The 16,651-nt window shown below is 32.7% G+C and overlaps 2 protein-coding genes across 2 annotated transcripts in view; both read left to right on the top strand.

Moving 5' to 3' along the window:
- The window catches only part of LOC107477636 (alcohol-forming fatty acyl-CoA reductase-like), a 15,362-nt gene extending 10,265 nt beyond the window's left edge, over nt 1-5,097 (top strand). Inside the window, exons 8-10 of the mRNA XM_016097685.3 lie at nt 3,602-3,874; nt 4,633-4,760; nt 4,935-5,097. Of these exons, the coding sequence (XP_015953171.1) occupies nt 3,602-3,874; nt 4,633-4,760; nt 4,935-5,097 (564 nt within the window). The remainder of the gene's footprint in view (nt 1-3,601; nt 3,875-4,632; nt 4,761-4,934) is intronic.
- Nucleotides 5,098-11,211: 6,114 nt separating this feature from the next.
- Nucleotides 11,212-11,739, top strand: LOC107477624 (uncharacterized). The gene has a single exon (XM_016097674.1). It carries the CDS (start codon nt 11,212-11,214, stop codon nt 11,737-11,739), a length of 528 nt encoding a protein of 175 aa, XP_015953160.1.
- Nucleotides 11,740-16,651: the final 4,912 nt, after the last annotated feature.

Raw genomic sequence — 16,651 nt, forward strand, 5'->3', positions numbered from 1 at the left:
TCCATTTTTGCCAGCAAAAAAATTAAAATCAAGTTAAACCTTAGAGATAATTTTAAAACCAAGTTAAATCTTAGGAATCATTTTGTATGCAAAAAAAGATTGGAAATGAAAAAAAATTTTCGGCCTATATCTTAGAAACCAAAATTCTACTTTTTATGTCTTAATGTGTTTTTTTTTTATGTTTTTTTTTCATAATTAATAAAAATAATTAGAATAAAATATTATTTTAGTTTTTAATATTTAGATTAAATTTTAATTTTGTCTTTAATATTTAAAAGATTTTATTTTGTCTTATTTTAATATTTTGATTAAAATAAATTTTTTTGTAAAAATATATTCTTTATTATAATTTTCTTTTAAATAAAAACAAAAATTATAATTCTCATAGTCATAGTAGTAATTGTAGTTGTTTGAGAATAAATGTGATAGAATAAAAAAAAATAATAACATGAAAAATTATACTTTTAAAAAAAATTAATTTCGATCAAAATTAAAATAAAATAAAATAAAATATTTTAAATATTAAAAATAAAATTAAACTTAACTTAAATATTAAAAAATTAAAAAAAAAAAAGAATTAATAACTTCGTTGGAGCATCCTCCTACATTTATTCCTTCCTATTCTAAACCCTAAATTTTTTCCGTTCTTTTTAGTCTTTTCTCAAACAAAGACTAAATTCACATGTAAAAAGTTTTATTCATTCAATCATATGATATTACCACATTATTAATAAAGGTGTCTGACTTAGTCATTTAATATATATCAAACTTTTTATAATCATATATAAACATCTAATTAGGTGATGATATAACAAAATCTATTCCGTGACATTTAAATTCGATTTTAATTTTTTAAAAATAAATATTTTATTTTTTTTATTTATTGATATACATAATTTACAGATAAATTATCAATTTAGACATTATTATTATTATTTATTTCATTTACAATATGATCGAGTTGATAATATATGTATTTTTTTATTTCCTCCATCTATCGTATCACTCCTTATGACGAGTCAATTATTACATATCCTCTCTTTTGTCAGTGGTAGTAATGTACTTATATCGACATTGACTGGGTCGACAAAAACTGGCTGCTAGCCTTCGAACTGATGTTTCACCCTATTAATATGGTGAAACTCAACATAATTAAAACAGACCATGAGAACTACATCCATCCATGTCGGTCTCTAAGTCATCTCGCAATCAGTCCGACGTCAAAATCTGTAATGCCGGGTCATCGTATGGCGTCCATCGAAACTGAAAATTAAGTTGAAAGACTTTAATCAATATATAAAATTATTCAAATAAATTTATGCAGAAAATTATTATATGAGAATAAAGCTTTCTTACCTCACGAGTGGCAACTAGTCCATCTAATGACGCCATCGAAAGAATCTCCCCTTAAACTAGACTCGACTTTACTGGACCATACCTATCAACTTACAAACCCATATACGACAACAATAACATTTTATGCAATGAGAAAATAAATTTAGCTACAAAGAAAATTGACAAAATGAGATTATGACAAACATATACCTAACAGCCAATGGAAAGGTCTTTGTCTGTCTGTCCGATGGGCAATATGCTGACAATCGATGGTATATCCAACACATCAGCAACGGCATGCACCACGCAATGTCCGTAGTGGATCAATGTGCCGCAGAGCACAATGAGTGGTACGTCCATGCAAGCACCGCAAAATCCCAAGACAAATTGCGGCACCTATCAAAGTCTGCCAGCAAGAGAAGTCACCTGATGTAAATAAGATTGTTCGACTTATCCGTCATCAAGTACCCCCAATCAGCAACAATATATAGCACCTCGTGTACTGGCAGAGAGTGGGAGGATCTGCACTAGCTGGCATATGCTGCATTTTGTCCCTAAGCCAGTACACGAGCTTGATCGAAAATGACTCCTTCCTCTGCTCCCCTTGCTGTTGAGCATGCGGAGGTCTAGCATTAAAGAGCTCCTCTACCCAATTCCATGTCGGATACTGGTATCATGTCTAAAAATCTCTTAAGCATCCACCCATTGGTTCTTCATTCGTGCATAACCCAAGGTGGTACGCAACGTCTTATAGAGTAATCATGTAGTCATCCCAAGGCAGGTAAAAAGTGTGGATCTCCGGATGTCATCGCTCTATGAATGCAGAAATCAGGGTATTATCAAACACAAAGTTATTGAGTTGCACCATGTCGCCAAACCCAGTCTCCCTTAGATAAGGGAGAATGATGTCCGATAGTTTAAGAGTGGGGCTAACTCTCTTAAGAAGTAGAGACAGGCCTTTGTTAAATAAAAAAATTAATTAATTTTCGACTAAGATTAAAATAGAATATTTAAATAAAAATAAATTAAAATACCAACTTGAGTTTTGAAGTAACTAATATTTTTTGGTTAAATTACTAAATTAAATAACTGCAAAGAAAAAATAAAAGTTGTTAAATAACTGTTTTAAATGTCATAGATATATAGTTATGTGTTCATTTTCTAAACCCAACATTTAAAAAGTTATCTATAGTTAAATTTTTTATTTACAATTAATAAAAATAAAATACCAAATAACATAGGTTATGTTCTTAACACAACACCTACTCTAATCAAACTATTATTAAGTACAACAAGTCACTCAACATAAATATTAATAACTAATATTACCTAAAACAGTAACTAACATAAGATATGTTTTAACATGGCACCTACTTTAGTCATACATATTAGTACAATAAATATAAGGTTATGATTCTCTAGTTTCAAATAAGAACAAGACACCTACTCTAGTCATACATACTACTACAATAAATATAAGTTTATGAATTTTCAATTTAAAATAAAAACATAATATAATAACCTAACAGTCAATAGTCAATTAAGTTTATGTCCTCTAGCTAGCAATGTGCCACAAGCCGTTTAGACGGTTGATATCGTCGTTCCTTGCTTCTGTGCATGTCATAGAGTACATTTTACTCAACTATATGTAAAGAAAAAGGGTCTAAGAGAGGGAAGAAATATTCCAAATAGATGATACATTCAAAAAGCGTTGTAAACGAGTTACATATAAAGTGTCGTTTGTGCTTATCTTGTTTATAGTACTACTAAGTTGGTAATACACGTTCTCATTTATAGTACTGTGAACGAGATAAATACCATTACACAACATACGTGCACCCGCGACACGTTCATTAATTACGTGTCTTATCTCATTTATCGTGTAAGCGAAATACATGTATTATCAACTTATTCACACAGTAAACGAGATAAATAATAATGTATAAATTAGTAATTTAATTGCAAATTACATATATTGATAAATAAAAAATAAAATATTTATTTAAAAAAAACCTTCAAATTCTATCTATCTGTTTGTGAATGAATGTCTTTTAAAATATGTTATAATCTTTATTTAATAATATAATATCTGGCATTTTTGAATTTATTAGCAATTGGTTCTTATGTTATAATTTTAATTTTTCTCCATTTCTGTGAAAATAATGTAACTCTCTTTTATAAAGTCATGTAACTTTAATGAATCCTTAAAGAATAATTATTTGTAAAATAGAAAATAGAAGTAATTAATAATGTTGATTTGATGCAGATACCAGCTGACATGGTGGTGAATGCGATGCTGGTGGCAATGGTAGCACATGCAAATCAGACTAGTGATGATATCGCCATATATCATGTGGGTTCTTCTGTTAGTAATCCTGTGAGATACCACAGTCTCTGCAACTATGGCCTAAGATATTTCACTGCAAAACCTTGGATAGATAGAGATGGAAATCCTGTCAAAGTTAGAAAAGTTACCATATTGAGCAACATAGCAAGCTTTCACAGATACATGTTCATTCGCTACGTGCTTCCTTTAAAGGTTTACTCCATCAAATCCTTGTCAAAGTTTTGTTACAATAGTATCTCAAATCAATTTTTTAAAATAAAATTTTAAACATCAATTTAGTAATTAAAATTTATTAAAAATTATAATGTTTAAATAAAAATTTCTTAAAGACCAATGTGAATCTTACATACTCCATTATTATGTTTCTTATATGATGGTTACTCTTAGTAATAAGGTTCATTTTAAATTGCAGTTGGAGTTTCTACTATATTGACTTTGAGTTATAATTTTGGTGTAATGAATCAATTTTTTTCACTGTATTGTCTAATTTGATAGGTTAAGAATTAATCTATCATAGATTGAAGCTTCATTTAATGATTTATTGTTAGCTAATGGATTGTTGTATATATAAGACAAGATTTAAAATATTGACACTTGCTTAAGCGGATTAATTAGCTAACCATTAGACTAACCTAAATTGGTTATGTTATGTAATGAACTAATTTGTCAAGTGATTAGCTTACTTGTCCGTTTAAATAAATGTCGGGAATTCGAATTCTGTCTTATACAAACAGCAACTCATTTGCTAGTAATAACTGATAAATCTTTAAATAGAACTCTAATCCATAACAAATTACTTTTTTGCCTGCTAGTTAGAGGATAAATATTAACCTCAAATTTAAGTTGCTCATCTAAAAAGAATTCGCACTACAATGTGCATTATGCAAAAGTTGCAATGGAAACAATTTCCAATCTACCATGTACTTATAGAGTTTACATTTATATGTTAGGGATTAGAATTGCTCAATGAAATTTTATGCAAGTATTTTCAAGAGACATGTGATGACCTTAACAGAAAGCTTCGTGTTGTCATGCGATTGGCTTCTTTTTACATGGTCTATGCATTCTTCAATGGCGTGTAAGTTACTTATTAATTAATAAAACCAATAATAATTTATTATATTATTTAAATTGTTTTTCAATTTTATTTATTAGTAGCCACTATTATTATTATTATTATTATTATTATTATTATTATTATTATTATTATTATTATTATTAACTCACAACAGCTTAGTTTGATTTCAAACAGATTTGATAACATGAACACAGAAAAGTTGCTAGCCATGGCAAGAGAAGTTGGGGATCCAAGAGAGGTGGATATGTTCTACTTTGATCCAAAAATTATTGATTGGGATGACTATTGCATGAATATCCATCTCCCTGGTATCATTAAGCATGCTTCCAAGAGATAATTAATCACGTTCTTTGCATTATAAATGATGCCTACAAAACATTACTGCTTAATGCTTAAAATAAATCCTTTAATTTGTGTTTTATACAACAGTAAGATGAAGATTGATGTGTTATTATAGCCTCATAAAAAAACAGCAACTTCAAGTTAGTGCATGTTATAAAGCTTTTTTATTGGTTTATTTATGAATTATAACAGAAGTTATGTGGAACAATAATGGAGATACCTTGTTGAATAATATTGATAAATTTAGAAAAATTAAAAGCTCAATATATTTAAGAGTATCCAAGACAAAGTTCAATTTAACACGGTTATATGACTTGTCTAGATCGATTTCAATAGTCATCCAACCATTTTGGAGGTTGGATTTTTCATAGAATGGATTACTTCGTGATGGTAATTAGTGACTAAGAGAATAGGAGTTGAATCTTGGCCTTCTTTTTCTTTAACTTTTAACCTTGAGTTCATTAGAAATACTTTGAGAAGAAAATAAGATACATTATGGTTTTGTCTCTTAACATGGTAGTAGATACTTCTATTTTGTCTCCTATAGTGCAGAACCAGAAACAGAGAAGAGAATAGAGAATGACACACAGATGTATCCTAGTTCGGCTACCCAGTGCAATGTAGCCTACATCCAGTCTCCATCACAACAATGACGAAATTTCACTATCTTTCAATAGAATTATATTCACCAATTCTCCATAGGATCTACCCTAATCCTATCTGGGATAAGTCCAGATTCTAACCCAATCTGAACTTGACTAGAACGCAACCTAGCTTTCAACAGCTAAGTGCTAACCCAACTTGTAAGAGAATCCCCTCAGGATCATGACAACAAAATAGAAATACATACAAAGAATTTCTGAGATAACTATGGCTTTTTCTCCAAGTTCAACTCTGTCTTTTTCACTCATTGGTTTTTTTCTTACAAAACCTCATATTTTTCCTTTTACCAATGAAACACAGACAGAGTAAACTGAGAAAAAGAAATATTCAATGAAAACCATTAAGGAGAAAAATAAACAGCTCAGAGATATGAGAACCTAAACATGTGCTCTCACTCCTTACTCAATCCTTGGTCGTTTACCCCTATTATAGAGGAGTGAAGCTTCCAGGGTTTGAAACGTTCTTCATCACATGTTGGTTCTCTTCTCCCAATACACAGATGTAGTAGCGGCGTTCACAGAGGAGAGAGAAGGTAGAAGCAGTGACATGCAACCATACCTTCAATCTTCTCTTTCAACCTTTTTCTTCTAGAATCTTGAATATGAGCCGTGCGTTCTTGCTTTGGCTCTAAGTTTGTTTATTGACTGTAGATTCCAAGTAGAGCATCATTGACTTCACCTTCTTCATATTTTCCAGAACGGAGCTTGTGGCCCAGTTGATTTCTTCAACAATCCTTGATGAAGCATAAATGGAGAAACCACCTTTTTGTGATTTTCTTTTCTGATGAAATCTTCCCTCTTGTTGTAGTCTTGAAACTTGCTTGAAATTGGTAACAACCCTTTTGTTCTTCAACGAACTCTAGTGCTGCCAGAACTTTTCTATTCTTTCTTTCTTCTTTGTTCAAAGAGTGAATGTGATAGATGAGAGAGAAGAGAGAGTTTGACTTTTCGGTGGATGAAGTAAATGGTTCAAAAGAAATGAAATTTGAATCACTTAGTTATCGTCAAAGTGAATGGATATCTTTGAATATTGACCACCGTTGGACTTTGGTTTGATTATGGACTTGCTTTCTATCTTTGATTATTTGGCTAGAGGCTTGTTTGTTTCCGCTAATAATTATTTGTGATGGTAGTACTTATAAATGCTTGGACCATTGAGTGTGCATTTGGGCTTGAGCATTTATTTCTTAGGCCAATTGCTTTCTTTCCCTTTTTGTTTTTTGCTTTTGTTTCTGATGAGAAACATTTGTGATGAAGCAAACAACCTTTGGGCCATGATTGTGTGTAAGTGGGCCAGATGTCATTTGTGCTTGTTTTATTTCTTTTTGGGCCAATGTGATTAATTTATTTTCTGCACACTAAACAAAACACATCACACAAATAATTGGATAATAGCCCAATAATGTTTAGTCATCATCTTAATCATAGTTTAGTTTTCTAAACTCAATGCTTCGTAAACAATAACAAGATTATATGATCCATGTCTATCCGAAATAAACCTAACTTGGTTAGTGAAAACTTTCTATCTTGTTCCAATTGATTAATTCAGTTGTGAATTTAGCTACGTAAGAATCCAATTGGACGCCTTGATTCAAACTTCTATAAGTGAAATTATTGAAATTTGGATGAGTGAGCAAGCTAAAACAAATCGAAAGGCTCTTCTTTTATTTCTGAAATTATTCTCAGTAAGTCCGATGAGCCATAGAGGAGTATCGTTTGATTTTTTTAGGAAAAGTATATTTTTTGTCCTAACATTTGCTATTTTTTCAAAAATACTCCTTATTATGTTTAATTTCATTCAATTTTATTCCTAATGTTTTCGATTCGTGTCAAAACTATCACTAGAAGTTTTTAATTTTATTTCTAATATAATACATGGAGTTAACGTCCAAGGATAATTTTGACACAAATTGAAAACGCACTACAACAAATAAGGGTTTTCACAAAGGCCTAAAACCATTGTCATAGATCGTAAAACCGTTCTTGAAACTTTAGGCAACGCTATTTGGCAACAGTTTTTGAACTGTTGTATGTGCACTCGTTACCAATGCTAATAGGCAACGATTTTTTACCTAAGGGAAGCACAACAAACAAAAGCGTTCCCTTCTTATCTTAATACACAATGGTTTTACAATATTTTTTAGAGAATGATTTTATTGTTGTCTACTTTTATGCAATAGTTTCAAACCGTAATTGATTGAACAACAATTTTACACCAGTGCCTTTGTGTTGCTAATTTTGACAACGACTTTCACACTATTGTCTTTGTATTAATTTTGACAATAGTTCTAACATCATTGCTTTTGTTTTGCAGGTTTTTACAACTATTTTTGTACTTATATGTTTTTTTATTTCCAACTATTTTCTCATATTATTACATTGAATTTCAAACTATTTTTCTTAATTTAATACCAAACAAACAATGTTAACTATATATAAATCAAATTACTATTAGAAACTAATAAAACATATCCATTAAGATTCAATATATATCTAACACTAATGCATGGACCATTAAATTTAATTTATACAATATTTTATGAGGTCCACAACACATATTACCTATAAAAGAGATCTTAAAAATCAAACAAATTAAGCTACTTTAAAATCACATAATATGAGTGTCATGTCAATCTCTAAAGTAATTTGCTCAACTAAGTAGTCATAACAACCTCTAAAATAATTTGTTCAAGTTGGTTATAATTTCATCAGTAGCACCAATTGGCTCCTATTCAATATCTAGACTAATTTCTTCTCTATGAGACCACAGACAAGAAGCAAATAACTCACTATACTTTGAAAAAGAACAAGATCCCTTCCCTTCCCAAAATAGTCAGGGAAAGCCTTGTCATGACTGTAACACTGTATACACAAAATAAGAAGGACTTAACCAAAACTAATTGAGAAAGTAATGGGAACTATATAGGCATCAAAAGACAATCGTCACAAAAGTGTGAAGACATACAAAATCTACAACATACCCCTACCAGCCCAATACAAATTTTTTTCGTTATAAATTATTAAAAATATTTATTTTCACAGAACCCAGTTTTGATCTTTATTTACAGGAATGCACATTTTTTTGGTAATTAGGGAAAGTTCGCTGTACCTCCCGGTGAACTCTATATATATTATAGAGTTTGCCGCACCCCCCAATGAACTCTATGCAAAGTTTCCCCCATAAATGGCCCTAACACAACGAAGTTGAGCACCGAACTTTGTTCTTGACAACCATTTTGGTTGTTGATTATCTCATTTTTTTACAATGGCAAGAAATCCACTGTTATCCATTCATTACGATGGAGAAATGGTATATGATGAGGAAGGTTCTATCGTTTTTAGATCGAACCAACCAATATTTACCCATCTGACAACAGAAATCAATTGTTTAGAGCTGTTGAAGAATCTAGTATTACTTTCTGTGGAGATGCAAGAGACAAAGAAGGTGAAGAAAATCTACTACAGATATCCAACCGAAATAGATGGTACTCTAATTTATAAAAGGTATGTCACAACGGTGTTGTTTTTGCTGGTGGTATATTTATGTGAACACGCTTGTGATAAAAATGTTATGGTATTTTGAATCAAGTATCGTCTACGCAACAACGAGGACGTACGTCTTATACAGTCTTGGCATAACCACTGGGCAAATGTTCATCTGTTAGAGTTAGCTGTGTTCCTCGTTGATTTGAGTGGCCGAGGATCGTCTGCGGATACTGTCGACGATAGTCCATTGAGTGGGCCTGTTAGACGAAATATCAGGCGGACGATGGTGGATTTGAATATGGCTCCTGAAGGTAGTCAAGAAGGGTCTATTGTTGAAGTGGACAATGCTGTGTTGGATGACGGTGTTGAAAGTCACGATGGTTCTGCTGTTAGGGATCCGATGATGGATCAGTATGAAGTTAACCCCGATGATGGAGACAATGCTGAAGAACCTGCCAAAATTCCTGATGATGGTGACAATGAAGAAGAGATGAACTATTACGGTGATACACAAATTTTCCTGACACAGCCCGCTATTTCGCAACTATATGATCGTCCGGACCATTTCTCTAGGTTGAATCTCAAGGAAATGACGTACGATTGATCCTTTACCCAGGGAGGCCCAGAAGATGATCCCATGAATGAGTTCGAGGTTGGACAACACTTTCATAACAAAGAAGAAGTCATGTTGGCTGTTAAGACGTATAGCATCAGGAGGGAGGTGGAGTACAAAATAGTAAACACTGACCAGTGGAGGAATAATGCACAGTGTATCCAGTTCGGACTGAGTTGTAATTGGAGCATACACATATCATATCGCCGTAAGGTAGAAAAGTGGGAGGTGAGGAGATACACAGGTTCTCACAAATCTATGCAAACTTCGATGGGGGCAAGACCATCATCGGTTGGATTCGAAGGTGATTATGCAACATATTTCACAATGGTAAAAGCGGATCCAACAATAAGTATCAGGGTTCTGCAAGGAGGTGTAGAGAAACACTTCGGTTACAAGGCGTCCTACAAAAAGGTTTGGCTCGCAAAATAGAGAGTGATTGCTATCATATATGAGGATTGGGAGGAGTCATATAACGAGCTTCCTTGTTGGTTGTTCGCTATGCAAATGTACTTGCCTGGTAAGGATTTATTCGTTGTGGTTATATGTTAATAAGACAAGAACGATATACAATATGCTTATTGAGAATTCGTTTGTAGGTACTTGGGTGCAAATTGTCACTCAGCTTTGGCCTGGTTTAGCTGATACCGTCATGTTTCATTGGGTGTTTTGGACGTTTCCACCATGCATCAAGGCTTTCAAGCATTGCAAGCCACTAATTTCCATTGATGGAACACACTTATATGGTAAATATGGTGGGACACTGCTCATGGCCATAGCTTAGGATGGCAACGCAAACATTTTGCCTATTGCGTTTGCTGTGGTCGAGGGTGAGACAAAGGAGGCATGGTCGTTCTTCCTGTCCTATCTGCATCATCATGTGACTTCACAACCCGGTGTCTTAGTGATTTCAGACAGGCACAAATCAATTGATGGTGCACTAAATGCCGATGATAGTTTATGGAAACCACCTCATGCTTTCCAGGCATTTTGTACCAGACACATTTCTTCCAACTTCATGACTCACTTCAAGAACAAGGACATGAAGAAGGTTCTGATTAATGCAGCATATTTGAAGTCGCAGCAGAAGTTCGCTCATAATTTCGGGCGTCTGCGGGGTGAGAATGAGGCGATCACAAAGTGGCTTGATGAGATGCCACGATCATAGTGGGGGCAGTATGCGGATGAGCGTTCCAAGTGCATAAACGCTGTGATGAAAGGTTCTCGGAATTTGCCAATCACGGCTCTTGTTAAGTCACGTTATTTCCGGTTAGGAGAACTTTTTGCCAGGAAGGGTTCCGAGGCCCTTGCCCAACTCCATGTAGGCGCCGGGTTCTCGTAGACACTGATGAAGGCCATCGAGTTCAACTCGAAGCACATCAACACCATGAATGCTTACCAGTTCGATCGTTCGCGAACTAGCTTCACGGTTGAAGAGTTAGCGGCAGTCCCTAGGTCCAGACAACAAAACTACCAGGTTCTGCTCGACGAAGGCAAGTGTGACTGTGGGTATTTCCAGGCGCTTCATCTTCCATGTCGTCACGTCCTCGCAGCATGCTCCCATGCAAGAATTGATTGGAGGGGGTTTGTGCATCCGGTGTATCGCATGGAGTCCGTCTTCAATGTATATAGGTCAGAGTTTTGTTCGATTGGACATGAGGATGATTGGCCATCCTATGATGGGCCCCACATTCAACCCAACCCTAGGATGATGAGAGTGAAGAAAGGTAGACCGGTTAGCTCAAGAATTCGGAATAACATGGATGACGTCGAGCATACCGAGGAGAAAAGGTGTGGATTGTGTCGTCAAACTAGTCACACGCGGAAGACGTGTACTGCTATTGACGGTGCAAGTGCATTGTCTAGCCGACATTAATTAGCGGGATGAGTTTGTTATAACTGTTACGGTTGGCTATTAAATCCTAATGCAGTGATACCAAAAACATGGATAACGATATATAATATATGTGTTTAACAAACATCTGTATATTACATTATCGCCAAAGACCCTAACTAACCAGTGGAGAACCATACAAATATCTACTAGCCCCTCCCTCGCCTACCCCCACGCGGAGGACGCCGTCCGTGAGGCCTCGGGTCCAGACACCCACCTGTGCCACAAGCAGGTGGTCGAATATCGCGCTGAGCTCACCCGACCTGAGGATCCGGTCAGGCTGATGAGTGTAACACCCTACCACACAGAGCCTTATGCTTAAGTCATAAAATAGAGGTAGCGAGGTAATACGACATCTAAAATAAAATATAGTACGTATAGTATTGCACAAATATTTATAACTAGGAGCCTTTGAAGAAAAGTGGGTAAATCAAAACCGATAAATCGAAAAGCGCAACACTTCGATTGATAACGTAAATGAAGCGGATATAAGTCAAGCTGACATGAGAAGATATACAGAAGAGTGCCAACAATACATATATCAAGGCTCAAGACTCGGTTTGCAAAGATAACTGGTTCGAGCATATAAGTTGTACATAAATATATAAGGAACTTCCCAAAAGACAACCTAAAAGACAAATCTATAGAACCTGTTTCTCCAAAATAACCTCTAAGAGGAGTCAGTACAAAATACATATGAATAGTGGAGAATATAAGTATCTAAACAAGTATACATTATCAAAATAAAATCCCAAAATACTAAGGATATCTGCCAAAAGAAAGTCTCCAGCATGTCTCAGCGAGGAGCCTCACGTCCTACATCTAAAAACCATAAAATCCGCATAGGTGAGAACCGGAAGTTCTCAGCATGCTAACAATGCCCAAATATCTAACATGTAATGCACAAGAAGTCCTGTTTTCTGACTGAGGTAACCAAACAAAACATGCCTTATTATCTCAGCTGGGTCTTCGCTCCTGGCTTTTAGTGTGGAGGGATCTGCACAAAGCTTGAGAATGAAACAGTCATCCCCATTGATCTTCTTCTCCCCGATGCATATTGCATTGATAAATATTCTAGCAGTTGTTCTTGGATCAAGACTCTATTAACAAATTAAATTAGAATGGGAAGTGTGTAATGAGAAAAAAGAAATTGAATTATTTTTGTCGACGGTGGCGAATCCAACGAGTCAGATGTCGGTGATAGAAGATGAGTGGGTCGCGGTGGGAAGGAGGAGAAGGCCCGACGGTGAGAGAGAGGGGTCTGTGTGTGTGATTGTTAGAGGTGAGTAGGTTAATGTGAGAGAGAAGAGGAATGTTTTTATAGATTTTAATTAAGTTTACTTAATCAATTTTAAATTTTTTAAATTTTGAATTTTAAAAATTTAAAATTATTCAATTATTAATATAAATTAATGTGGTTTTGTTTAGTTTTTGGCTGGTAAAAACAGATAATGGTGATGTATCAACCACCAAAACTAAAAATGAATTAGAAACAGTTAAGTTAGAGGAAATTTTTAATAATTGTAATATACCTATAATAAATAAAAATGAAGTATATAAAAAAGATCTTTTTAAAAAGGAAGGGATTATGAAATACACATGTTAAAATATAATCATCCTGGAATAAGTAATAATAGGACCATTACGACATTACATCTTATAAGAAGATAAGTTAAAAGAACATACTAATAAAGGATATAATTTTATCCATATAGGATTAATACGAGTAGCAGTAAAACCCAATTTTAGAATAGGAATAAATGTTCCAATGTTATTAACATTAAGAGATACAAGATTTCCAAAATTTAGTAACTCGTTAATAGCAGTATTAGAAAGCAACTGTCATGATGGACCATTTTTTTTTAATTGTTATCCAAATTGTGCTATGAATCTAAGAAATGAATATACTTGGCAAGCTTTAAAATTTCATGTCCAATCTGATGAAAAAATTATAAATAAAAAATATGATCCATTTGAAATAATCTATATAATATATTATAAAATTACTAAGGTTAATTATAACTTTAAAACGTTAACACAATCCTCAAAAGAAGAAACAATAATTATGCATGCAAATCTCAAAAGATCTAATATACAAACACCGAAGAAACTAAGACATGAAGAATTATTAAAAAACATGCTCGAAGAATGCGTAATGTTTGATATTATTGAAAAACCACAAATTAAAAGCACTAAATTGAGAAAAAAAATGCCAAACTGACATGATTTTATTGTTCAGAAAGACAGGAAAAACATTAAGATAAGAGTAAGCATAACAGAATCAAGAACATCATCAACAATCTTAAACCACGGTAATGGCAACATAATTTCAATAGTCAAAATTATTCAATAATTATTCAACTTAGTAACAACAACAAACTTCACAGATTAACTAACAACAATTATTGTTACAACAAAATTAATACCTAAGGCTAGAAGCTAGAGCAAAACAGAGCCGATGGAGACAGTGACTGGCAAAACAGTGGTTGACACGGTGGAACAGAGCTGGCGCCAGCGGGATAGTGGCTACGCGATAGTGGTTGGAGGCGAGACTGACGATAGTTGTTTCAACTTTCGAAGCTCAAACGGTGGCTGCACGATAGAGGGGAAGGAAGTTGCGACGGTGGCTTCGAAACTCGAAGCTGTGACGGCAGCGAGGGAGCAACTCAATGATAGTGAGAAGAAGGAGAAGCTCAAGGTGGAGGGGAGTGCTGGGATGGAGCTGCACAGGTTGGCTTTGCCGTTGTGGATGGGTAGTGGACTAATGGTTAGGTTAGGATTCCTTGGTTTCATACGGCGCTGTTTTTGACAAAAATAAAAAGTCGGTCGAGTTTCAGTTCGGTTCGAATGGCTGGTTTGACGGTCCAATTTTATTCGACCGGTTGGTTCGAACCGATTTTCAGAATTTTGATTTTATCCTTATAATTTTTTAATTATATCAAAATTACTCTTAATATCTATTCCACGTGAAACGTTAAGGACAAAATTAAAAGCTTTTAAAGATAATTTTAACAAAAATCGAAAACGTTAGAAACAAAATTGAATGAATCGAAAACGTTAAAAATAAAATTGAATAAAATTAATCGTTACGAATATTTTTTGAGGTAATTGGTTAAAAAAATAAAAAGTGGATATACGAAATTGTTACATCTAATATTATATATTATTTCAGCAATAATTATTAAATACAAACATAACCAAAAAATATATATAACTATCTATAATTCTCAAACTACAACTAACAAGAATCTGTCTCCACAAATCAAACTCAGAACCATTGAGTTTAAAGTTAAAAAAAATGAGTTCATCAACGCACGAATAATATAATCAGAAGGGGAGCTTTGCTTGAACAATAGGGTCATGGCCCCCAAAAATTTAATAAAAGATTTAGTAATTTTACTTTAAAAAGAAGAAAGTAACTCAATTGGTTAAGGTTCTATGCTCTTAATTTTTTTTTACTTTTTTTTTTAATTTTTTGGTGAGAGTTAAAAAAAAAAAAAAAAAAACTAATAACTCTACCACACAATTACCTCAAATTTTTTACTTCGAACAAAATGAAGTCCAATATCATTATAATAATTAAAATACAGTATTATTGTAATAAATTAGTGCTTACACAACCTAAATAAAACCAATAAAAAAACATCATTCAAAAAGCAATTGAAACTCCTGAAAAGAAAAAATATGAATCACTGCAAATTCAGAAGAAGAATTAGATATATTCATTTATTTAATTTAGTGATATCTTATATGTATTAGTTTTTAATTTAATTTTTTGTGTTAAAAGAATTAAAATATTCAATCAATATTAATATTATTGTATTTGTGTAAATTGATGAAAAATTTATAAGTTATAACTTTTTAAAATTTTAATCTTTCAAGTTAAATACTAAACAATTATATCATTTTAATATCATTTTTGAAAAATTAATATGTTATTATTTTTATTTGTATAATTATTTATTTATTATCATATTATCAATAAATTTAAAAATATTCATATTTATAAATTTGTTTAATATAAATATTATTATATAATTCTAAAGTTCCGCCACTGAATATAATCGATATGAACAATGACTAATTCTTAGTAATTCTCTTAGATGAGGATTATTATAAGCATATTCAATTTGAAGGTCCTTAGATAGAGCTGATCACTATCTTATTTTCCAAATATGGTAGCCATTTTTTCTCACGGCTAAACCTATGTCCAAGAAACTTGACTTTGGATGATGAAGTGAATCTAAATCAGAAAAAATATGGGTCTAGATTTGATGTTCTACAATATGGGGAAAATAAAAAATGTTATTATTGAAAACGCCATTGATGATAGCAATAATAAGAGTGGGACCAAATCCCAACAAAATGCAACGATGAAACAAATGCAACGTACTCTTCATCCTAGAGCTAGAAACTAGAATGAATCCTCAATAGAAAAATGGGCCCAACACAAGCCTAATACAAGGTTTTTTCAAATATAATCAACTCTACCTTACATACTTATTCCCTATCTCTCTAGAGTGTCGGAATATTTTTACAAATACCAACTACATTCTAAGGACCATCCACATCATTCTGCCGCACCAACTGATAACTGATACATCATTCATCGAACAAGTGATTTCCTAATGTTTTTTATTTTTAATATTTGTGATTTTTTTATTCTTAATGTTTGCGATTTTTTTAAATATTATTAATATTTAATTGTATTTAATTTTATTTTTAATATTTTTTATTTATGTCAAAATTATTTTTAGACGTTAACTCCATATATTATGTTAGAGATAAAATTAAAAACTTTTAAAAATAGTTTTTACACAAATAAAAAATATTAAAAATAAAATTGAATGAAATTAAACGTTATGAATATTTTTAAAAAAGATCTCAAATGTTA

The sequence above is a fragment of the Arachis duranensis genome, chromosome 3, assembly GCF_000817695.3.
Source record: "Arachis duranensis cultivar V14167 chromosome 3, aradu.V14167.gnm2.J7QH, whole genome shotgun sequence".
Taxonomy (NCBI): domain Eukaryota; kingdom Viridiplantae; phylum Streptophyta; class Magnoliopsida; order Fabales; family Fabaceae; genus Arachis; species Arachis duranensis.

Excerpts from the sequence above, each read along its gene's own strand:
- LOC107477624 (XM_016097674.1), top strand. The coding sequence starts at position 11,212 with ATGAAGGCCATCGAGTTCAACTCGAAGCACATCAACACCATGAATGCT.